The sequence below is a fragment of the Microcebus murinus genome, chromosome 21 (genome assembly GCF_040939455.1).
Source record: "Microcebus murinus isolate Inina chromosome 21, M.murinus_Inina_mat1.0, whole genome shotgun sequence".
Taxonomy (NCBI): Eukaryota; Metazoa; Chordata; class Mammalia; order Primates; family Cheirogaleidae; genus Microcebus; species Microcebus murinus.
In genome coordinates, this window is record NC_134124.1 from 8,539,146 (window position 1) to 8,563,109 (window position 23,964).

The 23,964-nt window shown below is 46.8% G+C and overlaps 3 protein-coding genes across 3 annotated transcripts; 2 read left to right on the plus strand and 1 right to left on the minus strand.

Moving 5' to 3' along the window:
* The first annotated feature begins 136 nt into the window (after nucleotides 1–136).
* On the plus strand, nucleotides 137–13,355 carry IK (IK cytokine). The gene is made up of 20 exons (XM_012748935.2): nucleotides 137–230; nucleotides 727–793; nucleotides 2,675–2,767; nucleotides 4,323–4,382; nucleotides 5,221–5,388; nucleotides 5,561–5,675; nucleotides 6,296–6,366; nucleotides 6,468–6,514; nucleotides 7,696–7,859; nucleotides 8,709–8,817; nucleotides 9,167–9,206; nucleotides 9,359–9,584; nucleotides 9,831–9,849; nucleotides 10,302–10,380; nucleotides 10,664–10,744; nucleotides 10,988–11,045; nucleotides 12,495–12,583; nucleotides 12,778–12,886; nucleotides 13,057–13,091; nucleotides 13,176–13,355. The coding sequence occupies exons 1-20, from the start codon at nucleotides 215–217 to the stop codon at nucleotides 13,201–13,203; spliced, it is 1,674 nt and encodes a 557-aa protein (XP_012604389.1). The 5' UTR covers nucleotides 137–214; the 3' UTR covers nucleotides 13,204–13,355.
* A 2,573-nt stretch (nucleotides 13,356–15,928) lies between these two features.
* WDR55 (WD repeat domain 55) lies at nucleotides 15,929–21,028 on the plus strand. The gene is made up of 7 exons (XM_012748950.2): nucleotides 15,929–16,216; nucleotides 19,233–19,333; nucleotides 19,414–19,501; nucleotides 19,602–19,781; nucleotides 19,874–19,973; nucleotides 20,066–20,235; nucleotides 20,321–21,028. Exons 1-7 carry the CDS (start codon nucleotides 16,026–16,028, stop codon nucleotides 20,634–20,636), a joined length of 1,146 nt encoding a protein of 381 aa, XP_012604404.1. The 5' UTR covers nucleotides 15,929–16,025; the 3' UTR covers nucleotides 20,637–21,028.
* Nucleotides 21,029–21,355: 327 nt separating this feature from the next.
* DND1 (DND microRNA-mediated repression inhibitor 1) lies at nucleotides 21,356–23,901 on the minus strand. The gene is made up of 4 exons (XM_012748948.3): nucleotides 23,596–23,901; nucleotides 23,345–23,462; nucleotides 22,501–22,962; nucleotides 21,356–21,813 (listed from the first exon to the last, which is right to left on the minus strand). Exons 1-4 carry the CDS (start codon nucleotides 23,755–23,757, stop codon nucleotides 21,356–21,358), a joined length of 1,200 nt encoding a protein of 399 aa, XP_012604402.1. The 5' UTR covers nucleotides 23,758–23,901.
* Nucleotides 23,902–23,964: the final 63 nt, after the last annotated feature.

Consider the following 23,964-nt stretch of genomic DNA (forward strand, 5'->3'; position numbering starts at 1 on the left):
TTGGCCAATGACTTAAAACTATTGTAGGGCCGGTGCGTGGTCTTCCAATTTCTCTCCGTTCAGGGGAGGGCCGAGCGTAGAGGCAGGAAGCGGAAAGGCTCAGAACGCAAAGCACTGTGGGTTGATTTTGAGGTGCACTGTGGGAAAAGGCTTGTTGCTGAAGTGTTGTTGTTGGCTGCTCGGTCCTCAGTGTCGTTGAAAGACCGCGGACAAAATGCCGGAGCGAGATAGTAAGACTCGGGTCATCCGCCTTATTTTCCCCGAGGGAGTCGGGACACTTAGCGCATTATTTTAGCCTCCGAACTTAAGCCGTGTATGTGTGTGCGTTACGCTTGGAAACTGGCAAAGCCGTTGGACCCCAAGTGAGGCCGGACAGCTCCAGACTGTGCCCAAGCCTCATTCCTGCCCCAAGTGACGACCGGCGACTTTTGTCTGTGGATCCCTTTCCCCCATCCTTGTCCCCTTATAGTTCTAGGCTGCGCCCATTTATCTTTCACGTAGTATTTCAGATGTAATCTTCAGGAAGTCTTTGCTGATCCTTCAGCTCAGGTTTAGGGACCCCTCTTTGGTGCTCTCACAGCTCCTTGTGTTTTCCCGTTTAAGCGGTTATTACATTGTATTGACACGATTGCTGTTCTTGCTTTTTTCTGTATTGTTATCCCCAATTTCTGCACTGAACACAATACATAAGAGACTGATTAAATTAATATCAATTCTTTTTGCCAGGCGAGCCGTTTTCCAACCCTTTGGCCCCAGATGGCCATGATGTGGATGATCCTCACTCCTTCCACCAGTGAGTATTTGGTCATAGGACCATGGGAATGAGCTGGGCAGTGAGTAGAGGGGTGGTGGGGATGGTGAAAGAATTCTGAATGCCGTGTCAGCAGGGATGGGCAAAAAAATGGTGCCAGTTGAGCCTTTATTTCTGTGAACCTTAACTGGGTCATGCCAACTGCACAAGAGTATTAAAGGGGAAATCCTGGCAGAAAAGGTTCTAGTTTTTTATATGTGTTATTTAATAGCACATTATATAGGAATTTATTCTTCCCATACAAGGTTAAAACAGGAAATAAGGATAAAGTTATCTTTGCTAACCTCTCCAATTCCAGTCTGTTTCTTAGAGGTAACACTGTTACCTTTTGTATGTGCATATTTTCTTCTTTTTAGATGCATTTATACATATATATGCATATCTGAGGAAAACATTGCTTTGTGAGTTAAAATATTTAAGTTAAATTGTGTTATTCTGAATTTTTTTTTTTTTTTTGAGATAGAGTCTCACTCTGTTGCCCAGGGCTAGAGTGCCATGGCGTCAGCCTAACCCACAGCAACCTCAAACTCTTGGGCTCAAGCAATCCTTCTGCCTTAGCCTCCTAAGTAGTGGGGCCTATAGGTGCAGGCCACTACCACCAGCAGATTTTTCTGTTTTTTTGTAGAGACAGGGGTCTCGCTCTTGCTCAGGCTGGTCTTGAACTCCTGGCCTCAAACAATCTTACCGCCCCAGGCCACCCAAAGTGCTAGAATTGAGCCACAGTGCTTAGCCTGCAACTTTTGTTATTTTTTTTTAACCTCTATCAGTATCTTGGAGATTATTTTCATAGTAATGACAAGTGCTTCGTCCTTGACTAAACTTTAGTCAGTTTCCTTAAAGAGTCTTATTTTTGACCAGGACTTAACCTGCTGAACCCAGTTTTAGCAAATCAAACACCACCACCCCGCCTCCCCCCCCCCCCCCCCCCCCCCCCCCCCCCCCCCCGTCCCACTGCCTTGATACCTAACCAAGTTTCTCTTAGTACTTTTCTGTATATTCCCACTTGTCCTTGTGTCTGGAGTTGAGGCTCTCTCCTTTAATGCAATAGTTTTCATTCCTATTATAATAGTCTTCAGTAAAGTCTTCCTTGCAGGGACAAGGAACTTGATTAGATATCAAGGATAGGGGGAAAGGAGCTTGATTGGATATTAAGAGTGAGGAGGATTTTCTATAAACTGGCTTAGCAGGATTAGTTTTTAAAATTAGGATCAGCAGGCAAGGAAGATCCCTGGTCAGAAGAGGGCTCAAAGGAGTCTGACTATAGTTTGGTCAAGGAGGGAGTCCTTGTCAGTATACCAGTTAAAATGGTCTCTTGTACCTTTATGTTGTCTGTTACTCATTTGGGAAACACTGTCACAGTTTAGTTATTCTCCAGTTAATAAACATTTAGTTTATTTCCAACTTCTTACTATTTTCTTTTTCTTTTTTTTTTTTTTCAATTCACCAACTACCTGGATCTAACATCTTATTATTTTCAGGGCTGTAACTGAACCTGTTTTATAAGTCTTTTTATATACATATGCCAGTAATTGGCCAGGCTAAATCTAAATAAATGGAGTGCCTGGGTCATAGGATATATAGACTTACATTTTAATAAATATTGCCAAATTGCGGCCCCCCCAATTGAGTATACTAGTTTACGTTCCCATAGGAATATATGAAAGTGTCCCCTTCCCAAATTCTCACTCATACTTGATTTATCAGACTTTTTAGTTGTTAACATTGTGTTGCATTAAAAGTGGTATATGTGTGTTTTAATTTGTAATTTCCCTGATTTCTAATAAATTTCACCATGATTTTTACATATTCCTTTTTCATTTCTTATTGGGTCATAATTTTTTAAATCTTTGCCTTTTCTTTAAGATCAAAACTCACCAATGAAGACTTCAGGAAACTTCTCATGACCCCAAGGGCTGCACCTACCTCTGCACCACCCTCTAAGTCACGTCACCATGAGTAAGTCTTTGAGTGATCCAGCCTGTCTCCTGTCTTTCTTGTTCCTATTTCTTTCTACTGAACCAGAGTGTCCTAGGAACTAGAAGACTAGTCCTTTTTTGAACCCTGAGGTTCTGATTTTCTCTCTGTGGAGATTGAAGCTCCAGGGATGACTGGAATGCCCTAGTCTCACTGTTGCTCAGAATATGTTCCATGAACCATTTGTACTAGAGTTGCTGCTGGTGCAAATGGGCAGATTTCTGGGCCTATTTCTACCCCTACAGACTCAAACTTTCTTGGGCAGATACCTGGGGATATATAGTTTTGTTTTCTTTTTTTGAGACACAGTCTCTCTCTGTTGCCCCGGCTAGAGTGCCATGGTGTCAGCCTAGCTCACAGCAACCTCAAACTCCTGGGCTCAAGCGATCCTCCTACCTCAGCCTACCGAGTAGCTGGGACTACAGGCACGTGCCACCATGCCCGGCTAATTTTTTCTATATATTTTTATTTTTTATTTTATTTTATTTTATTTTTTTGAGACAGAGTCTTGTTTTGTTGCCCAGGCTAGAGTGAGTGCCGTGGCATCAGCCTAGCTCACAGCAACCTCAAACTCCTGGGCTCAAGCAATCCTGTTGCCTCAGCCTCCTGAGTAGCTGGGACTACAGGCATGTGCCACCATGCCCGGCTAATATTTTCTATATGTATTAGTTGTCCAATTAATTTCTTTCTATTTATAGTAGAGACGGGGTCTGGCTCTTGCTCAGGCTGGTTTCGAACTCCTGACCTGGAGCAATCCGCCCGCCTTGGCCTCCGGAGTGCTAGGATTACAGGTGTGAGCCACCTCGCCCGATCTCTGTATATTTTTAGTTGGGCAATTAATTTCTTTTTTTTTTTTTTTTTTTTTTTTTTTGAGACAGAGTCTCGCTTTGTTGCCCAGGCTAGAGTGAGTGCCGTGGCGTCAGCCTAGCTCACAGCAACCTCAAACTCCTGGGCTCGAGTGATCCTTCTGCCTCAGCCTCCCGGGTAGCTGGGACTACAGGCATGCGCCACCATGCCCGGCTAATTTTTTATATATATATCAGTTGGCCAATTAATTTCTTTCTATTTATAGTAGAGACGGGGTCTCGCTCTTGCTCAGGCTGGTTTTGAACTCCTGACCTTGAGCAATCTGCCCGCCTCGGCCTCCCAAGAGCTAGGATTACAGGCGTGAGCCACAGCGCCCGGCCAATTTCTTTGTATTTTTAATGGAGACAGGCTCTCTCTCTTGCTCAGGCTGGCCTCGAACTCTTGAGCTCAAATGATCTGCCCGCCTTGGCCTCCCAGAGAGCTAGGATTACAGGTGTGAGCCACCATTCCCGGCCAGGGGAATATATAGTTTTAATAATCCCTCAGGTGTTTATGATGCTTTTTAAAGTTTGAGAACCTCTCACCTACAAACATTGACATGAATCTCTGCCTGATTGAAATTATTGCTTTGGTCAGTATTCTAGGTCTTTCTTCAGTTCTCATGGTCACTTTTTGGGGTTTCTGGGGATATGGAAATATTTTGCTATCAATAAATTCTTGTGTTTTCTAGGATGCCGAGGGAATACAATGAGGATGAAGACCCAGCTGCACGACGGAGGAAAAAGAAAAGGTGAAGGAAGAGTGGAGGGATGTTAGGTTTTAAGGTGGATAGTGTTTGGGGTAGAGGAGTAGGAGCTAATTATGAGGCTAGAGACTGAGGTGTTTTTTTTTTGTTGTTGTATTGAGGTTCTCTGCTTTCTTAGTGGGGAGGAGTGATAGAGTGGCAGTATAGGGCTTTGGAGTCAGCCTGCATGTGTTTTAATGTAATCTTTACCAGTTTCTTGCTGGATAACCTTGGGCATTTTGCTTAACCTCTCTAATTCATGGATAGAATGGAGATACAGTAGTGAGAATAACTTTTATTAGGTTGTCATGAGGATCAATTGTAATAGCATATAAGCACTTAGCACTGGTGCCTGGCGTGTAGTAACCATTCAATTTTTGTTGCTATCGTTATTATTATTACATCATCATCATTATTTGTATGATACTTAATTTTCTACACCTGGTACTTTTCTTTTCCTTTTTTCTGGGGGTGGACCAGCAAGGAATGAGTTATTTTCAGCTGAGATTTGGAAGATGATAAAAATTCAGAAGATTTTCTGATTGCTGTGCGGAAAAGTCTCTTGTACCTATAGAGAATTCGTAGAGTTGTGTGGCATTCAAGAATTCTGAAGTGACAGATGGAGTTTCCCAAAGTGGCATTGGAGCAGTATATCTATGAGCTGGAAGAAGCTGTAGTTCTATTTTTGAGGACTATCAAGAGGTACCCAGCAGTTCTGTTAGGGCATACATGAGCTTTCCCCATAGAGAGCAGGATGGAGATTTAGGGAAACAGGCAGAACAGTTCTTTTGACCTTCAGATAACAGCTGATGAGCCTTACACATTCACCTTTCTCTGGTCACAGTTATTATGCCAAGCTACGACAACAAGAAATTGAGAGAGAGAGAGAGCTAGCAGAGAAGTACCGGGACCGTGCCAAGGAACGCAGAGATGGTGTGAACAAAGATTATGAGGAAACTGAGCTTATCAGCACCACAGCTAACTACAGAGCTGTGGGCCCCACTGCTGAGGCGTGAGTACTTAGGGGACCCAAGGGCATGGTTCCTTCAGCATCCCAGAGTCATATAATCACCATATGAACTCTTCCTTATACTTCCCATGCTCTGAAGCCCATACTAAGCTATTTCAAAAGGCATTTGCCACCTAACAAGGACTGTTCTCATGGAGCCTCTTTCATTATACAGGGACAAATCAGCTGCAGAGAAGAGAAGACAGTTGATCCAGGAGTCCAAATTCTTGGGTGGTGACATGGAACACACCCATTTGGTGAAAGGCTTGGATTTCGCTCTGCTTCAAAAGGTGAGTCCTAGTGGGCAGGTGGGGAGTAATACTAGAGTGCTGAATACTCTTGTATGGGCCTAAGAGGAAGACTCCTGATAGTTCAGACCATTTAGAGGAAAGGCTAAATGTGGCTCCTCTATAGGACTGATTGCTACTTGTCCTTCAAGTATCAGCCTAAATTTTATTTCCTTGGAAAAGCCTTTCCTGATCACCCAGGGATGGTTAAGCTCCCCTACCCTTCACCTCTCTCTTCCTGCAGCCTTGCATGGCTTTTTCTATTTCACTTATCATAGCAGTTATTGCACATTGTTGAAATTAATTGTTTAATTTGACTCATCTGCTATAAGCTCCATTGGAGCAAGGATAGTACCTGTCTTGTTTAATATTGTGTTCTTAGTCTCTGGCACAGTATGGTATCACAGTGGTTCAATAAATGCATAAAGTGAATGAATGGATTCTTGAGTGCAGCCTTTTGACTGAATCCAAATTTTATAGAACAAATCTTTTTAATAAAGAGATTTGTTCTGTGAAGTTCGGATTCAGTCAGGGGGTCTCACTTGGGTATCTGGAGGCCTACTTGTGGCCTTGAGGCTTCAGGTTCCCCACCCGTGGCTAAACCCTACTTGCTTTCCTGTTAGGTACGAGCTGAGATTGCCAGCAAAGAGAAAGAGGAAGAGGAACTGATGGAAAAGCCCCAGAAGGAAACCAAGTAAGTAAATAATCAGAGAAGGCTTGAGAGTTAGAAGGGTGGGACCTAAAGTAGGAGCACGTTTAGTGAAAAAAAAATGCCAATTTTTTTTGTCTTTTCAGGAAAGATGAAGATCCTGAAAATAAAATTGAATTTAAAACACGCCTGGGTGAGTACAGAGCTTCTACACTAGTGACTGTACATTCTAGATGAATTGTAAGAACTATAATGCTCTGGGCAGGGTATGCTTCCTCAACCTCTTTTCCTCTTTCTTGCCCCTAAAACAACTAATTCCTGTTAAAATACTCCAGTAAGACCCAGACATGGACTTATGTCTCCCCCATTAGATTGGAAGCTTTTTCAGGTTGAGGCTTACTCATTAAAAGAGGTTAGCATGGTTAGTGATTAAAAGCTCAAAATTTAGAGTCAGACCTGTGTTTGAATTCTGGTGATGAAACCATACTAGGTGTGTGATTTTAGGCAACTGATTTTGCTTCCTTTTAGTTCACCTGTAAAAACTGGGTTAATACTTACCTCATGAGATTATTGTAGGGATGAGAAATGAAATATATAACATGCTGTCATATTGAGCAGTTGTACAGCTGTTTTCTTGTTTGGTTTTTGTTTTGTTTTGAGACAGGGTCTTGCTCTGTTGCCCAGGCTGGAGTGCAGTGGTGTCATTGTAGCTCACTGTAAGCCCCAACTCCTAGATTTAGCCTCCTTTTGCCTCAGCCTCCCAAGTAATTGGGACTACAGGTGTGCACCACCTCACCTGGCTAATTTTTCTATTTTTGTAGAGATGGGGTCTCACCTCAGGCTGGTCTTGAATTCCTAGCCTTAAGCAATCGTCCCACCTCAGGCCTCACAAAGTGATAGGATTACAGGCATGAGCCACTCACACCTGGCAGCTGTTTTTTCCATCGTTGTCAATATTAACCTAAATCCTCCTTCCTCACAGGTTCTAATACAATGTGGGCACATAGTTCCCTGGAGAAGGCAATGTAGAAGAGTGGTTAGGAGCCCAGGCTTTGGAGTTAGACTGCCTGGGTCCCATTCTTTGCTCTGTTACTTGGTAGCTATATGACTTTAGGTAAATCACTTAATTCTCAGCCTTAGTATTCTTACCAGTAAAAAGGGAATACTATTTTCAGTGATGAGATTCCAACTAGTAAAAGAAAAAAAAAGGGGGGGAATACTAATGCCCACCTCACAAAACTGTTTGAGGATTGAATGAAGCAAAGCATGCATAGAACTTGGCATGGTGGCTGGATAGAGTAAGCACTTTATAAATAGTAGCTGCTATTATAGAAGGTTCTCATTGGCTACTTGCTACTTTTCCCCTTTTTGTAGGCCGCAATGTTTACCGTATGCTTTTCAAGAGCAAAGCATATGAGCGGAATGAGCTGTTCCTGCCGGGCCGCATGGCCTATGTGGTAGACCTGGATGACGAATATGCTGATACCGATATCCCCACCACTCTTATCCGCAGCAAGGCTGATTGTCCCACCATGGAGGTGAGTGGTCTGAGTCCTGTGAGCCTATTACATGAGCCTCAGAGCTATGAAGCAGCGTTACCTCTGCCCTGTTCCTTGTTTACCACATCATCAAGTCCTATTGACTTTTTACTTCCTAAATCTCAATTGAATCCACCTTGATCAATAACATTCCAGTCTAAGCCATAATCTCTTGCTGGACCTATTAAAAGAGGCTTCTAATTGGTTTCTGCACACCCACTTTCGTTTCCTTCAATATGTTATTTCTTCTTTTTATTGATATGTTATTTACATGCCATGTAGGTCACTCTTTTATAGTGTGCGGTTAGTGGTTTTTATTCATAGAGTTATGTAACCATCATCACAGTTAATATTAGAACATTTTCATCACCCCAGAAAGGAATCCCATATTCTTTAACCATCACCTCCCACCCCAGTCTTTCCATCCCAGCACCCATTATGGTTTTCACATGTGGCTAGGGTGATCTTTTTAAAAATCATATTTTTGTTTCACAATGGTATAGAAGCTTCCAATGGTTTTTCATTGTTCTTAGGATAAAGAATAAAGTCTTTATGATTGCCTATGAGCCCATGCGGCATCTGGCCTTTTTAACCTTTTTTCACCATGCCTCCCTGTTGGCTCTTCTCCAGCCATCCTGTCTTTCTTGAATGATCTAGTTTCACTTTTGTCTCAGAGACTTTGTGCATGGTGTTTTCTCTCTCTGGAATGTCCTTTCACAATACCTCCTTTCCCTGTCTTCACCTAGTTTATTGTAACTCACTCATCCTTCACTTTGTTAAGTGAGTGAATGGATAAATGGAGAGATTCCTGCTCAGCTGGAGAACTTTCTTGCTTCTTGGTGTTTTTAGGCCCAGACCACACTGACCACAAATGACATTGTCATCAGCAAGCTTACCCAGATCCTTTCATATCTGAGGCAGGGTACCCGCAACAAGAAGCTCAAGAAGAAGGATAAAGGTACCTGGAGGGTTAGGGAGAGAAACCTTACCCCCAGAGGGGCAATTGGGGATGGAACCAAGGTCTCCTGGAGCCTTTTGTCTCCAGAACACTGGGAAGCTCCTGGGGAGCAGAGAAAAATGGGAGCAATCGAGCATTGGCAAGGAGATGGTTACATCAGATTTCTGTCTGCTTGACCTACCTAGAAAGCAGTGGTCAGGTTTGAAGCCTGAGGAGGGAAGAGTGGGTAGGTTTTGTCCTGTGTTTAAACAGAATATGTTTAAAAGGTCATTGAGAGCTGCAGAGGATGGTGAGGCTGAGTGGACATTAATTCAGGAGTGTATTCCTGACTCCTCTCTTTACATTTCAGGGAAACTAGAAGAAAAGAAACCTCCTGAGGCTGACATGAAGTATGTGTCCTATGCCCTGGCACCTGATTAGAGGAGGCTATGCATTTCTTATCTTTGGCATTTGGGGAGGCCTTGGTGTCAAAGTCTGGAGAAGTGGTCACGGGGAGTGAAGGTGTGTGTGACTTGCCAGCTAGTAATCTCTGTTTTCCTAGCATTTTTGAAGACATTGGAGATTATGTCCCCTCCACGACTAAGACACCTCGGGACAAGGAGCGGGATAGATATCGGGAACGGGAGCGTGATCGGGAGAGAGACAGAGACCGTGACCGAGAGCGGGAGCGAGAACGAGATCGGGAACGGGAACGAGAGCGGGACAGAGAGAGAGAAGAGGAAAAGAAAAGGCACAGCTATTTTGAGAAGCCAAAAGTGGATGATGAGGTGAGATGTGGGTCCTTGGTACTAGATGGTAGAGCTGCTCCTCTCTGCCTGCCCAGCCAGATACAAGACCCTCCTATTATATTGGTACCTCATGGCTCCACAGTAGCAACTGGGTCAACTAACCCATGGTAGGAACCATCCTGGAAATGGGGGCAAGGTAGGGTAAGGAATTGATTCAAACTTGGGGGAGGGATGAGTAGGAATCCCTTGTGGTGACACTTATCTTGATTTTTATTTTCTTTCCAGCCCATGGATGTTGACAAAGGTGGGTTGAATCCACATCATCTTGTATTGGCTCTAGCAGTCCTGCTTTTCCTTGGGCTGAGAGTCTGACCTAGAACTCAGTTGGCGAAGGTGGGATTGGGGGACTTCCTGGTTCTGGGTTCTCATAAGAACTATGTCTTACTTTATGGAATTGCCAGCTTTCCTGGGCAATGGCAGGGCAAATGGTATATTTGCTCTTAGATATAATTTCTCTGGCCCTGGAGTTCTGAAGAGGTGAGGCAGAGCTTAAATGTACAAACTTCTGGGTATCCTCTTGTCATCTCAACCAAAATAGCTCATTATTATTTGGAGTTTGTTTAGCACTTTATTAGATAAAAGAGTTGCAAAAAAATGTTTTTTTGAAAGGCACAGTTTGCAAGTACGTTGTGGGGAGGAGGTTGTGAGAGCTTTGGTTCAAAGTCTGAGCAGAGTTAGAGTTCTCTTTATTCCTAGGACCTGGTTCTGCCAAGGAGTTGATCAAGTCTATCAATGAGAAGTTTGCTGGGTCTGCTGGCTGGGAAGGCACTGAGTCATATCCTTTATTTTAATATGTTCCTGGGTTCCAGACAACTGTTGTTCTCTTTTCATTCTAACTCTAGCTGCCTCTCTGCTCCTTCCTTCTCCCTACCTGCTCCTTCCATTTTTGTGGTGAATTTTGACAGGTCTAAAACCATGCCTTGTCCCTTCCCCGGGAACCCATTGAAGCTCACAGCCCTCTCCTTAGAATTTCCATGTTGGGGCTTCTAGCTGTTGGCTCCTCCTGTCTAAAGCTTTTCTGTGATAAGTGGAATACTGTTCTCTTTAACATAGCATATGCTAAAGAAGCCAGAAGACAAAAAGCAGCTGGGAGACTTCTTTGGCATGTCCAACAGTTATGCAGAGTGCTACCCAGCCACGTATGTGAGACCCTTTAAGGAAGGGAGGCTGGGATGATTAGAGAACAAGTTGGAGGGGTGAGGTGGAAATTTGATTTGCTGGGACCCAGGGGTACTCTTGGATGAACTATTCCATTAGACTCTGGGTGGGAGATTTAGGTGGGTGGTTATTCCCAGGCATATAGCCTCTTAGCTGGGTATGCTTCCAGATGAAGCATAGGGGTCTCGGTCTGCAGCGTCTGTTTAACTGTTTCTTCTCTTTAGGATGGATGACATGGCTGTGGATAGTGACGAGGAGGTGGATTATAGCAAAATGGATCAGGTGTGTAGTTAGAAGGAGGGTGGGGGCTGGGTGTGGTGGCTCATACCTGTAATCCTAGCACTTTGGGAGGCTGAGGCAAGAGGATAGCTTGAGCTCAGGAGTTCAACATCAGCCTGAGCACCTGCCCTGTCTCTACCAAAAAAAACAAACAAAAAAACCCCCCATAAAATAACAAAACCCAGTTGGGCGTTGTGGTGTGCACCTGTAGTCCCAGCTACCTAGGAGGCTGAGGCAGAAGGATCACTTATAGCCCAGGAGTTGGAGCTCAGAGTGAGCTACAATGACATCACTGCACTGTACCCAGGGACATACAGCAACACTCCGTCTCAACAACAACAACAAAAAAACAAGGCAACAAAGGATGATGGGGCCTTTGGGCAGTTAGTGTTTCACACATATCTCCTTCCTCACTCCCAAAATAGCTGTCTTTCATTTACTGGGCCCCTCCTTCCTTCAGCTACAGCAGTAGAAGGAGCAGCATGGAGTCATGAGTAGCTTAACTGTTTATTTTTTTATTTTTTTTTGAGACAGAGTCTCACTCTGTTGCCCTGGCTAGAGTGCCGTGGCGTCAGCCTAGCTCACAGCAACCTCAAACTCCTGGGCTCAAGCAATCCTTCTGCCTCAGCCTCCTGAGTAGCTGGGACTACAGGCATACGCCACCATGCCTGGCTAATTTTTTTTTCCTGTATATTTTAGTTGGCCAATTAATTTTCTTTCTATTTTTAGTAGAGACAGAGTCTTGCTCTTGCTCAGGCTGGTTTCGAACTCCTGACCTTGAGCAATCTGCCCACCTCTGCCTCCCAGAGTGCTAGGATTATAGGCGTGAGCCACCATGCCTGGCCTAGCTTAACTGTTTTAAAGTCTGCACAAGATCAGATGAGATAGGCCAAAAAAAGTCTATTTCTTTTTATTTCCTACAACAAAGTGCCAGGCTTTAATTCCCATCCTAGACAGTAAGCAGGTATTAACGTAGGAGGGGCAGAAGGAATTAGTGTTTAGAAAATAACTAAGTTTTATTCTAGCCAGGATTGAAGTTTCCCTCTGAATCTTAAACAAAATTTTAAAAAAGCTAACACAATTATCACTCTATTGCAATAGCATGGTTTAATCTTAGATCTTCGTTCAGTCCTGCCTCTGCCATTTAGTAGTTTTGTGAATTTGCCAAGTTCTTTTACTGCTTATGCCTTAGTTTCCTCATCAGGAAAATGGAGAGAAATATAGTTCCCTCTTCATAGACTTTTTGTGAGAATTAAATAAGATGTGTTTAGTGTTCAGAATAATGTCTAACACATACTAAGTACATAGTAAACATTTACTATTTATTAGGGTATGATTTATGAATGGTGAAACCTGGGATTGTGGGAGAGTCTGGCTTCAATCAGGGGCTAAAATTCCATTTCCACTGACATCTCTTCCTTCCCTATCTTCCCCTATTCTTTCCTACAACAGGGTAACAAGAAGGGCCCCTTAGGCCGCTGGGACTTTGATACCCAGGAGGAATACAGCGAATATATGAACAACAAGGAGGCTTTGCCCAAGTGAGTCTGTGCTTAATATGGGCATAGAGTGAGGAGGGGTGTGGCAATTTGGTGGAATAGCCCATCCTAGGTTACAATGTGTAGTCTGGCTGAGATCCAAATAGGTTCTTTGTGCCCAGGGCTCTGAGAAATCCATGCTACTGCTATGTAACTTTGAATGCCTTCTTCCTCCAACTGCACTTTTTTTACTTCAGGGCTGCGTTCCAGTATGGTATCAAGATGTCTGAAGGGCGGAAAACCAGGCGCTTCAAGGAAACCAATGACAAGGCAGAGCTTGATCGTCAGTGGAAGAAAATCAGTGCAGTAAGTGGGGCTTCCCCTTGGTTGGAGGGTTTCAGCTGGAAGGAGATACTGGCCTACAGATCTGGGAACAGACGGGATTGGAGAGCCATCGAAGTGAGAGAGATCAGCTTGGGCCTCAGGTAAGCTTAGACTGGCAGCATAACTGTAGTCAATCACTATTCTTTTTGTAGATCATTGAGAAGAGGAAGAAGATGGAAGCTGATGGGTGAGCAGCATTATTTTCCTGTGGGACTGGCGGTAACTGCTTAGTGTATTGATCTTATGCTGACTCATCTCTCTTCAATTGCAGGGTTGAAGTCAAAAGACCAAAATACTAATCTTCAGTTTAATACTGATTCTTCAAAGGGAGAATCTCCACAAGGATGTACTTGCTTTCTACAATTTCCAGAAAGGTTGCAATATGTTTTTTTGAATGTACATAAACTTTTACTGTATAATCATTTGGTTCCATTAAAATTGGTTAACCTGCTGTCTTCTTTATGTTGAACTTGGTGCTCCAGGACCCCTGGAGCACCAAGAAGGCTAATGCTACTGGTTGTATAAAATCACATGCAGAAAGTCCTATCAGTTCTTTCCTGAGTTGTGGTTCTAAATTCCTAGACAGTAAGGATGTTTATAAGCTGTTGTGCCCGGTGGAGAAGGGAATAATAATCCTCACTGATGGGCAAATGGTGGATAGAGGAATGTAAAAATGATTGGTCTCAAATGTCAGACTCATTCATGTGCCCAGTCCTATGACAGAGATTCCTGGGTATTAAGGTCAGCCCAGTGGCCTGCCAGTTTGATCCCAAGGCTGTGCAGGACCCGGCTCTGGGTGAAGGCATCTGATGAAGATCACTTGTGGGTGGGACCAAAAACCTTTTATGCCCTCCTGTGAGCTTTAGTATTGCTGAGTACAAATCACTGCTTCCTTGGCTGAAGGGTAACCTTGGGGAGAAGTTCCTTGGGGTTAGAACTGGTGTATCCTGCCCCTGCAGGTACAGGAATTCCTATCCTAGGCCAGAAGGGTTCGGTACGCTGAAACATTTGCCAAGGCCCGTGGTGGGCCTACTAGCCTTTGACTCACTCCATCCCCTGCCCTAGTCTTCCTCTCTGCTCATTGCCATCACTGTGGTCTGGTGCTCTTTAGGGGGTCACTACTTCTTTCTGGCTAGATGCGGTGCTACTACTACCTATCCTGAGCCCAAGACCTGTGGGCTCACCAGATCCAGGGAAAGCTAGAAAATCACCTTAGCCATTGTCTTGATTTTGGTCATTTTCACTTTGATATGACAGGGCTTTTTTTTTTTTTTTTTTGAGACAGAGTCTCACTTTGTTGCACAGGCTAGAGTGAGTGCCATGGCGTCAGCCTAGCTCACAGCAACCTCAAACTCCTGGGCTCAAGCAATCCTTCTGCCTCAGCCTCCCGAGTAGCTGGGACTACAGGCATGCGCCACCATGCCCGGCTAATTTTTTTTATATATATATATTAGTTGGCCAATTAATTTCTTTCTATTTATAGTAGAGACGGGGTCTTGCTCTTGCTCAGGCTGGTTTCGAACTCCTGACCTAGAGCAATCCGCCCGCCTCGGCCTCCCAGAGTGCTAGGATTACAGGCTTGAGCCACCGTGCCCCGCCTGACAGGGCTTTTTTTTTTTTTTTTTTTTGAGACAAAGTCTCACTTTGTTGTCCAGGCTAGAGTGAGTGCCGTGGCGTCAGCCTAGCTCACAGCAACCTCAAACTCCTGGGCTTGAGTGATCCTTCTGCCTCAGCCTCCCGAGTAGCTGGGACTACAGGCATGTGCCACCATGCCCGGCTAATTTTTTATATATATATCAGTTGGCCAATTAATTTCTTTCTATTTATAGTAGAGACGGGGTCTCGCTCTTGCTCAGGCTGGTTTTGAACTCCTGACCTTGAGCAATCCGCCCGCCTCGGCCTCCCAAGAGCTAGGATTACAGGCGTGAGCCACAGCGCCCGGCCTGACAGGGCTTTTTGATGAAGCTTTGTGTGTGGCACTTAGGAGGTTGAAATTGGGCCCCATCTTTAGCAGCATCTAAAATGGCTGATTCTAGACAAATGACACCGTGGTCTCGTGGTTGTAGACAGACAGCAGTCCTAATTAGGAAAAAGGTCATGGAGACATGGCTCAGATGAAGATGATGCCCGGAGGGTCACTAAAAGCAAGATCTGCTGGTTGACTGTTGGTTTGAGATTCAGTTTCTCCAAGTACCACAAAGCCTCATAGAAGTGACCAAGACTTTCTGGTTGGGCACGTGGTGACAAGGACACTCAATACCACACAGTAACTTTTCCAGTTACGCAGTGAACAGGACATACCACCTCTTTGAGGTCCTTAACCTCACTTCTTTCGCTTCTCTTTAGGGGTTTTGGGCATCAGCATGTAAGATGGTTTAGAAAGCTTAGTACCACAGAGTTGTCAGTGGGTTCTCTTCAGCCACAAGAGCACCTGCTCCTTCTCATCTGCCCCAGCATGCACGGCCCTCCCATCTTTGTGAAGCCTTTGGTAACTGCTGTCCAGAACTTCAGCTGTCGTGCCCACTTTCCTCTTCAGCGATTCCTTGGTAGCTCTGAGCATTACTGGTCCAACTCACTGAGGTCTTAACTCACTAGGAAACCGCATAGAACGCTGTTCTTTTGACCACGAAGATGTTAGGTGTGGGCCGCCCAGCTTGAGCGTGTGCGCGGGCTGCCTGCTGTCCGTGACTCCCGTGTGTTATCTTCTGGTAGCTTTTGCTGCTTTATGACCGCCCTCTCGGACTGTCGCTTTACTCGATTTTGGGTTCACCAAGCCACAACGACTAGCGTCCCTCTCTCTCTTATCCCGAGGGTATTAAATCTGTTAGGATGGAGCAGGATGAGGGGAAAGGACTTAAACGCAGTTTCCAATTTTACGTATAGTGTCGAGGGAGGGAGGGGACTGACCCTCTAGCTAGCCCTAGTCCTGGCCACAGCAAGACGAGGAATTGGCGGACCTTGGGGGCGCGGCGTCTTCTGTCGGCTCCGCCCACGCTGGCAGCGCCCGCACGCCTCCCCTGCTGGCGCAGAGCGCAGCGGCGACACTTCCGGTCCCGCCCCTGAGGCGGAAGCTGTGCCCTGAGTTTGTCCTCCCGCAGTGTGGCTCAGAATCTTTCTAAGCATGGAGCGTGCGTGTGAGGAGATGCCCGCCGAAGATGGAAGCGAGGAGGAGGACCCTGACTCCATGGAATCCCCGGCCCGCATCCGGGACACCCCGGAAGACATCGTGCTGGAAGCGCCGGCCAGTGGGCTGGCGTTCCATCCGGCACGCGACTTACTGGCTGCAGGGGACGTGGACGGGGACGTGTTCGTGTGAGTGTGGGGCAGGGCCTGGATCACCGGGTCTGAAAGGTCTGTCCAGGGATGGAGCTAGGAACAGGAGGGAGGAGAGAAAGTTACAGGGAGACAAATATTTCAAGACTGATACGGTCCGATTTATTCAATAACATTAGGCTTTAAACTAGCTAACGCACAAATCCGTTGAAAGAACTGAAAGGAGGACAAAGTAGCTGGAATGTCGTGACGGAGCCCAGAGACCATAGCAGGACAGGAAGGCGTCTAAGTCTAAGGCCTTATTTCCCACTGGATTGTTATCCAGAGCAAGCAAGGGGCTCCTTGCCCCTTGTATTTAATTGATCTTTCAAAAAAACAAATCCGACCGGTCACTCCCTTGATTAAAACGCTTCAGTGGTCTGCTTTTAGGATTTAGTGCAAACTTCTTTTTTTTTTTTTTTCCGTGACAGAGTCTCACTGTTGCCCAGGCTAGAGTACGGTGCTGTCAACCTAGCTAACAGCAACCTCAGGCTCCTGGCTCAAGCAATCCTACTGCCTCAGCCTCCTGAGTAGCTGGGACTAAAGGCATGTGCCACTATCCCTGGCTAATTTTTTATATATACATTTTTAGTTGTCCAGCTAATTTCTTTTTTTTTTTTTTTTAGTAGAGACGGGGTCTTGCTGTTGCTCAGGTTGGTCTCCAACTCCTGAGCTCAAACGATCTGCCCGCCTCGGCCTCCCAGAGTGCTAGGATTACAGGTGTGAGCCACCATGCCCTGCCTAGTGCAGACTTCTTAATCCAGCTTTCAAGGCCCTGATCATCTGTCCCTTATCTGCCCTTTTGCTTTCTGTGCTCATTCATCCATACTTTTAAAAACATATCTTGGCATTCACGACCAGCCTAAGCAAAAGGAGACCCTTCTCTATTAGAAATAGAAAAACTAGCCAGGTGTAGTGGTGCCTGCCTGTAGTCCCGGCTACTTGGGAGTCTGAGGCCAGGGGATCGGATTGCTTGAGCCCAGGAGTTTGAGGTTGCTGTGAACTAGGATGATGCCAGAGCGAGTCTCTGTCTGAGACTCCCCCTCAAAACAAAAACAAAAAACACCCCATATTTTGAAGCCGTTGCTCCTTTGCACATGATACTCTTTCTGTCTGGAAAACTCCTTTCCCTTTGTTTCTACTATTCCTGAATTCTCAGAATCTCTTCCCTCTTCCTCCGTGCCCAGAACTAAACAGGGTTACCTGTTAGATGATGCCATGGCACCAGTGGCATGGTACCTTTCCCTCATAAATTTTATAACGGGTTGTAAGCATACATACATTTGTGCAATTATTTGTTTTTCTTTTTTTTTCTTTTTTTATTTATTTTTTTCTTTTTAATACAGCTCTAGCTGGTGTATTTTTCTTTTTTTTTTTTTATGTGCAATTATTTGAATGTCTTTAAGTAATGTTTTTCAAACCTTTTTGACCTTGCACCACAGAAAAATACCTTTTACATTATATGTGATGCTCTCTGATAATTTCTGGTGTATTTTATTCTATTGTTATTGTGTGCACACAAAATTTGGATTGAGCTCATTAATGGGTCATGTGACTGGAATTTGAAAAACCTGGGTATGATCTGTAGTCCATTTTATTTTGTATGTTATTTCCTGCCTCTTGTTGAGGGTAGGTGCTCAATATGTGTTTGATTTTGAACAAAAGACTCAGGTTAGAAGCAGTGGAAAGACATTGAAGGTTTTAACCAGGAGAGTTGTGTTTATCAGATTTACTTAATGAATTTAAACCTCAATCCCTCATTAGCTTGCCTTGGGCAAATTAACGTCTGTATTTTCCTTTGTATCTTTGGAAACGGGAATAATACCACCTACCTTGCCGAAGGGACAAGTGTTCAGTATAGCACCTGAGCAGTTGTTCAACAAATATAGGTTTCCTTCTACTACCATCCACATTTACAATGCCAGATACTTGGGAGTTACCCTAGACCTCCACCTTTCTTCACATCCCCCACACCTTCACTGCTTCAGTTTGTCTCAGAAAAGGTTCTGGAGGGGATCCCTTGGTTCTGGCCCATTCCCCTCCTTCAGCCACTACCTCCTGGTGGTCCTCTGACTTCTCCCATGACCATTCTGAAAAGGTTTCTTTTCCCAAATTAAATTCCAACAGATATCTGCTTGGCCCACATGGTCTGAAGCCCAGTCTAGTCCATCTTTCCAGCCACTTGAACCCTCCTCATTTCCTATTTCTGCCCTAGAAGGGACATGGACATCTCCCTCCAGTATCTGCCTTTTTTTCTCTTATTTTTCATGATCTAACTCAAATGTCATTTAGTTAGCTTTCCAGAACTCTCTTCTCCCTACCCAAGTATTCATTCAATCTGGTAATGTTTATTAAGCAACTTTTTAATGCTAGGCACTGGGGCAGAGAAAACAATGAGCAGACTTAGTTCTGCCCACTTGGAACTCACTGGCAATTAAATATATATTCATTCTGCCCTTTTTGAGGATCTGCTCTGAGGGAGGCACTGGGGATATTCTCCGGATAGGTACTTGCCTCAAAGTTGAGTTTATAGGCTGCTGCCTCTCTGCTCCATCTCCATTTTGATCCTACCTCTTTATCAGCATGTAGTCTCAACATGCAGTAATTAATTATAGCTTTCTCTAGTTCATGCAGACCTGAAGTACAAGAGCTCACTCTGCCTTACTGATTTTTACATTCCCAACTTTGGGGACTTGTTTTCTGTCCTTGATTCAAATATTTCCTCCACAGTACTTCAATCAAACCCAATCTTTATGCAGGCTGGGGTTTTCAAAGATGATGAAAAGGGTTGGGGTGAGGTCAAAAAGAGGTTTTGAGCAAATGTACCTTAAAGTATGTTGAATGAAAACAAGTCTAACATTTGAAACTCATTGAAAATGGAAAAATGGGATGGTAAGCTTTTTGGGATTGGAGGTACGTAAGCTGAAACTCCTAGGTAGGTGGGAATGTTGGTCTCTGCACTCCATGCCTCCCAGGTGAGGTGTGGGGTCATTCACCCTCCTTCCTCTTTCCCTAGCTTTTCCTACTCTTGCCAAGAGGGAGAAACCAAGGAGCTCTGGTCATCAGGTCACCATCTCAAGTCCTGCCGAGCTGTGGTCTTCTCTGAAGACGGGCAGAGTGAGTACTGGGTAAGGCAGCCATGTGGTGGTGGGAAGGGAACAGTGAGCAGCATCATGACCTGGGCACCTTTTCCCCAGAACTTGTTACTGTCTCCAAGGACAAAGCCATCCACGTTCTAGATGTGGAGCAGGGTCAACTAGAAAGACGTATTTCCAAGGCTCATGGGTAAGAGGAACCAATTATATGTATGTGCATTGGGGGTTGGAGTAAGTACTGGGAAGTCCCCACTAGGACAAAAATGCTCTGAGAAGTTCCCTGTTTCCAGTGCCCCCATCAACAGTCTCTTGCTGGTGGATGAGAATGTTTTGGCCACTGGGGACGATGCAGGTTGTGTCCGTCTCTGGGACCAGCGGAAGGAGGCCCCCTTAATGGATATGCGCCAGCATGAGGAGTACATCGCAGACATGGCTCTGGATCCAGCCAAGAAGCTGCTACTCACAGCCAGGTACAACCTCAAAGCTGCCTTCCTTCCTCTCCCTGTGTTAAATGTCTTCCTAAGAGAACTCTGGGCTAAGCCTGCTCCTCTGTTCTCTGTAGTGGGGATGGCTGCCTTGGTGTCTTCAACATCAAGAGACGCCGGTTCGAGCTGCTCTCAGAGCCTCAGTCTGGGGACCTGACCTCTGTCACCCTCATGAAAGTACAGCTGGGCATGGGGGTGGTGGGGATATGTGTGCTTGGGGCTGTGTCTAGGGCAGCTCCACAGACATGGTTTGTCTCACTTCCCTACAGTGTGGGAAGAAGGTGGCCTGTGGCTCCAGTGAAGGTACTATCTACCTCTTCAACTGGAACGGCTTTGGGGCCACAAGTGACCGCTTTGCCCTGAGAGCTGAGTCCATTGACTGCATGGTTCCAGTCACAGAGAGTCTGCTATGCACTGGCTCCACTGATGGAGTCATCAGGTGAGGGAAGCCAGGACAGCCCTCAGGTCACAGCAGGGGTAGGGGCCCAGCTAGCCAATATCCAACACTGTTCTTTCCCTGCCAGGGCTGTGAACATCTTGCCAAACCGAGTGGTGGGCAGTGTGGGCCAGCATGCTGGGGAGCCTGTGGAAGAGCTGGCCCTTTCCCACTGTGGCCGCTTCCTGGCCAGCAGTGGCCATGACCAGCGCCTCAAGTTTTGGGACTTGGCCCAGCTGCGAGCTGTGGTGGTGGATGACTACCGTCGGCGCAAAAAAAAGGGAGGATCACTACGGGCACTGAGTAGCAAAGCCTGGAGCACTGATGACTTCTTCGCAGGACTGAAGGAAGAAGAGGACTCTGTGGCTCGGGAGGAAGAGGACAGTGAGGATGACAGTGACTGAGGAAATGAACTGAATCTTAGAACAGGTCTTTACTGAACAAGAGTCTTGCTTGTTGGGCTGGACCCAGAGAAGATAATGAATTTATAATACCCTATTATGCAGCATAAGATGATATACCCAGGACACTGATGTTAGGGAGGTACTTGCCCTTAGCAGCTATTTACTCTAGCATGCGAGACAAACCCTAAGCTGGGGCAAGACAGCACAGACACAAGTGTATACTAACCAGGGGTTTAATATAAATACAACCAGCATAGAAAAACTCAAAACTATACATAAGCCAAAACCAGAATGCCAGTGGTAGGGACAAAGGGCAGAATTTCTGACCCTTTGGCTCAGCTGCTTCCCCCAAATAAAAACCAACAGAGGACAAATTAAAAATATAACAAAGATTCATGCTAAGTTTGGAGGGGGGGGGTGAAAGGGGGGTAAGATGGATGCATGTCACATGGGAATAGCCAAGGAAGACCAAAGGGTCAGGTTAGATCCTGAGTAAGAGAAGACTGAGGGCAAGGCCCCTCACCACAACTTAAACCAAACCTGAGCTAACCCCAGGTGCCATGGGGCCCTGCCCCAACAGGGAGGATATGTCAGGCCTGGGACAGAGTCCATGCCCCTCCTCCCCTTGGGGTCAGATAGTGGTGGCCCAGGCCTGCTGGGCTGAGAACTGACACAGGCTCTGCCTGCCCATTCAGGCTGCCTGTGGAGAGAGAATGAGGTCACTGCTTAACAATGGCACCTGCCTCAGCCCCAGTGGACCACAAGAGGCTGGACCCAGACTCACTCAGTGCCTCCAGCAGCTGTGCGGACACAGCATCCTTAGCCACCTCGTGCCCATCCTGCCCATCTGGGGCCAGCACAACCCAGATAAGGCCACTGAAGGGCACTGGATGCCCAGGAATCACCACCTGGTACCAGAAGCGGTGCCAGCCAGCAGGTCCTGTGCCCAAACACTTGGTGAGGAACACTGGGCTACCCAGCCTCATTTGTTGGCACAACAACTGTAAGGCAGCCCGAGCCCCTTGGGACCCTAGCTTGTCCCTGGCCAGGGACAATCGGCTGCCCTCTGGTTGTAGGCACCTCAGGGAGGGACCCACAAGCTGTTGGCGCAGTCGCTGCTTCAGGTCTGGCTTCAGCCACTCCACAGTCACCTGCTCTCCACAGAGGTGTGACTGCCCTGCAAGAAAAAGACAAGAGATGAGGGCAGGTCAAAGCCTGGTGGGCCCAGGCCTCCAGACTGTGAGCCCTTAGGAGTAGGCCTTTGTTTAATTTGCATTCTCCCCATTTCCTGGTAGTGTGACCTTGGGTAAGAAGACAATAAAGCCTTCTCCAGGATCCATTATCTTTAACTGTAAAGGGGGTATAATACTGCTACTACCTGTTTCCTAGCCAATTGGTTGCTGTGGGCTTTGTCTACCTCATAAGCATTATAATAGCTAATCTATACTGCAAATGCTTGCATCAGGAAATTAAAAGCTAAGTACCACATGCCCATTATGTTAATTCAGTTCTCACTACACTGAAGAAACAGGTTCTATACTAGATAAAAGGCAGACTCATTTGGATTTCTTGGGCAAGTCAATTTCTCCTAAAACAGTTTCCTCATTTCTAAAGAGAGGATGATTTCTCTTTGTGATATTGAGGTTTAAGTCAGGAGATAATAATGCACAGGAAGTGTTCTAAATTGAGATAAACGGTGGTGGTAGGAGCACCATTGGACATTTAGAAAGTCTGAGATCAAGTAGGGAAAGGTTGCAAACTCAGACATGCTTGACTAAAGATTACTTAATCCGCTACGTATAAAGTGCCTGGCAGAACGCGTTTGGCCCCCTACCAGCCGCCCCCGCAGCTTGCACCCCCCTACCTTCCACCAGGGCCTTTTTGGCCATGGCGGCCGCGCGGTGCGAGCTGAATTTGAGCAGCGCGATCTGCGCGGGCGCCGGCCCGGGGCTGGGCAGCAGCCGCGCCTCCTGCAGGCCAGGACCCAGCGGCTGCAGCGCGAGCAGCAGCGCGCGGCGGCTCAGACTGGGCGGCAGCCCGTCCACGCTCAGCTCGCACTTCTCCGTGCTGCGGCACACGAGCAGCGGGCAGGACGGCCGCAGCGGGTGGTTGTGCAGCGTGGCGATGGCAGCCTGCGCGCCACGCCGCGAGCTGTAGCGGGCATACGCGAAGCCGCGGTTCAGGCCACTGAAGGTCATCATCAGGCGGAACTCGTAGAGGCGGCCCACGCGCTGGAACAGTGGGATCAGCTGGTGCTCGTACACGTCCTGGGGCAGCCGTCCGATAAACACCTCCGACCCGGCCGGCGGCGGGCTGCCCACCCAGCCTGGGAGAAGGGGGTGTGGAGGGACACCGTCATCCACCGGGATGGTTCCGAATTCGGAGCCCATGGATCCAGCGCGGGGAGGGGGCAATGTGAACAAACGTCTGTGAAATGGGTACAACGCCGTACCGCAGGTCGGTGGCATAATTAGGTGATTGAGCTAACCATGGGACTAGCCCAGAGTGTACTTTAAGCTCCCTTCCTCGATGGGGCGGGTGTATGGGGTGCCAGATACATATTTCCTCATCTGCCTGGGGTTATAAATCCGGGTAGTTTGGGGTTTCGGACTGTGGCAGACCTGGGCAGGCCCCTCCCCCAAAGGGGGCTGTTCTGGGCTCTCGAGGCCGCCCTAGCGTGGCAGGCGTAGGGGCTGGGGCTACCGTACCTGGGGGTGGCCCGCCATACTTCCTCTGCCCGTTCACCTGCACCAGGCGGATGCCCGTCTCCCTGACCCACGCTTCCAGCGCCGCCTTGTTCTCTGGATTCACCCTCTCGCACCATAGCTGCGAGGGAAAAGGCGGGTTGGAACGCAGGATCGCATCCCACCTCGCTTGTGATGTGGAGGTCCTTGTAGCCGCCGCACCCCTCTCCTCCGCGCAGGTGGGGCTCTTTGGCCCTCTCGTGGCCCCCACTTACCTCACACTCCCGTTTGGACTGCATGGTCTCCTGCGTGCTCCCTTGTACCCTCTTTATAACTTTCTCCCCATCGGCCTCTGGAAGCTTCCCTACCCCTCCACCCCGCAAGCTCTCATTGGCTCTGAGCACGACCCCGCCTTCCAAGGGGGTGGAGGTATCCATTGCACGTGCGCCGCGGGGCCTCGGACCCTCAGGTGAAAGCTGGAAACGCTAGCAGGCGGCCTAGTGCACCGCAGCCTCCTGGGTGGCTCACAAACCACAGGGTGGACGCTGGAGGCAAGAACCCCAAGATCGCCCTTACCCCTGGGGAAGAGCCTGCGGGGTTTACTGTAAGTCTTTCTCCCCTTCCCACCCCAAAGTGGTCTGAAC

Bases quoted from the DNA above. Each gene is read 5' to 3' on its own strand.
- DND1 (XM_012748948.3), bottom strand. From the start codon at position 23,757: ATGGATACCTCCACCCCCTTGGAAGGCGGGGTCGTGCTCAGAGCCAAT. The intron at 23,463-23,595 runs GTAAGTGGGGGC...TTTCCCTCGCAG, and splicing joins AGTCCAAACGGGAGTGTGAG to CTATGGTGCGAGAGGGTGAA. The intron at 22,963-23,344 runs GTACGGTAGCCC...CCCTTCTCCCAG, and splicing joins GTATGGCGGGCCACCCCCAG to GCTGGGTGGGCAGCCCGCCG.
- WDR55 (XM_012748950.2), top strand. From the start codon at position 16,026: ATGGAGCGTGCGTGTGAGGAGATGCCCGCCGAAGATGGAAGCGAGGAG. The intron at 19,782-19,873 runs GTACAACCTCAA...TGTTCTCTGTAG, and splicing joins AAGCTGCTACTCACAGCCAG to TGGGGATGGCTGCCTTGGTG. The intron at 20,236-20,320 runs GTGAGGGAAGCC...TTTCCCTGCCAG, and splicing joins TCCACTGATGGAGTCATCAG to GGCTGTGAACATCTTGCCAA.
- IK (XM_012748935.2), top strand. The intron at 4,383-5,220 runs GTGAAGGAAGAG...CTCTGGTCACAG, and splicing joins CGACGGAGGAAAAAGAAAAG to TTATTATGCCAAGCTACGAC. The intron at 7,860-8,708 runs GTGAGTGGTCTG...TGGTGTTTTTAG, and splicing joins CTGATTGTCCCACCATGGAG to GCCCAGACCACACTGACCAC.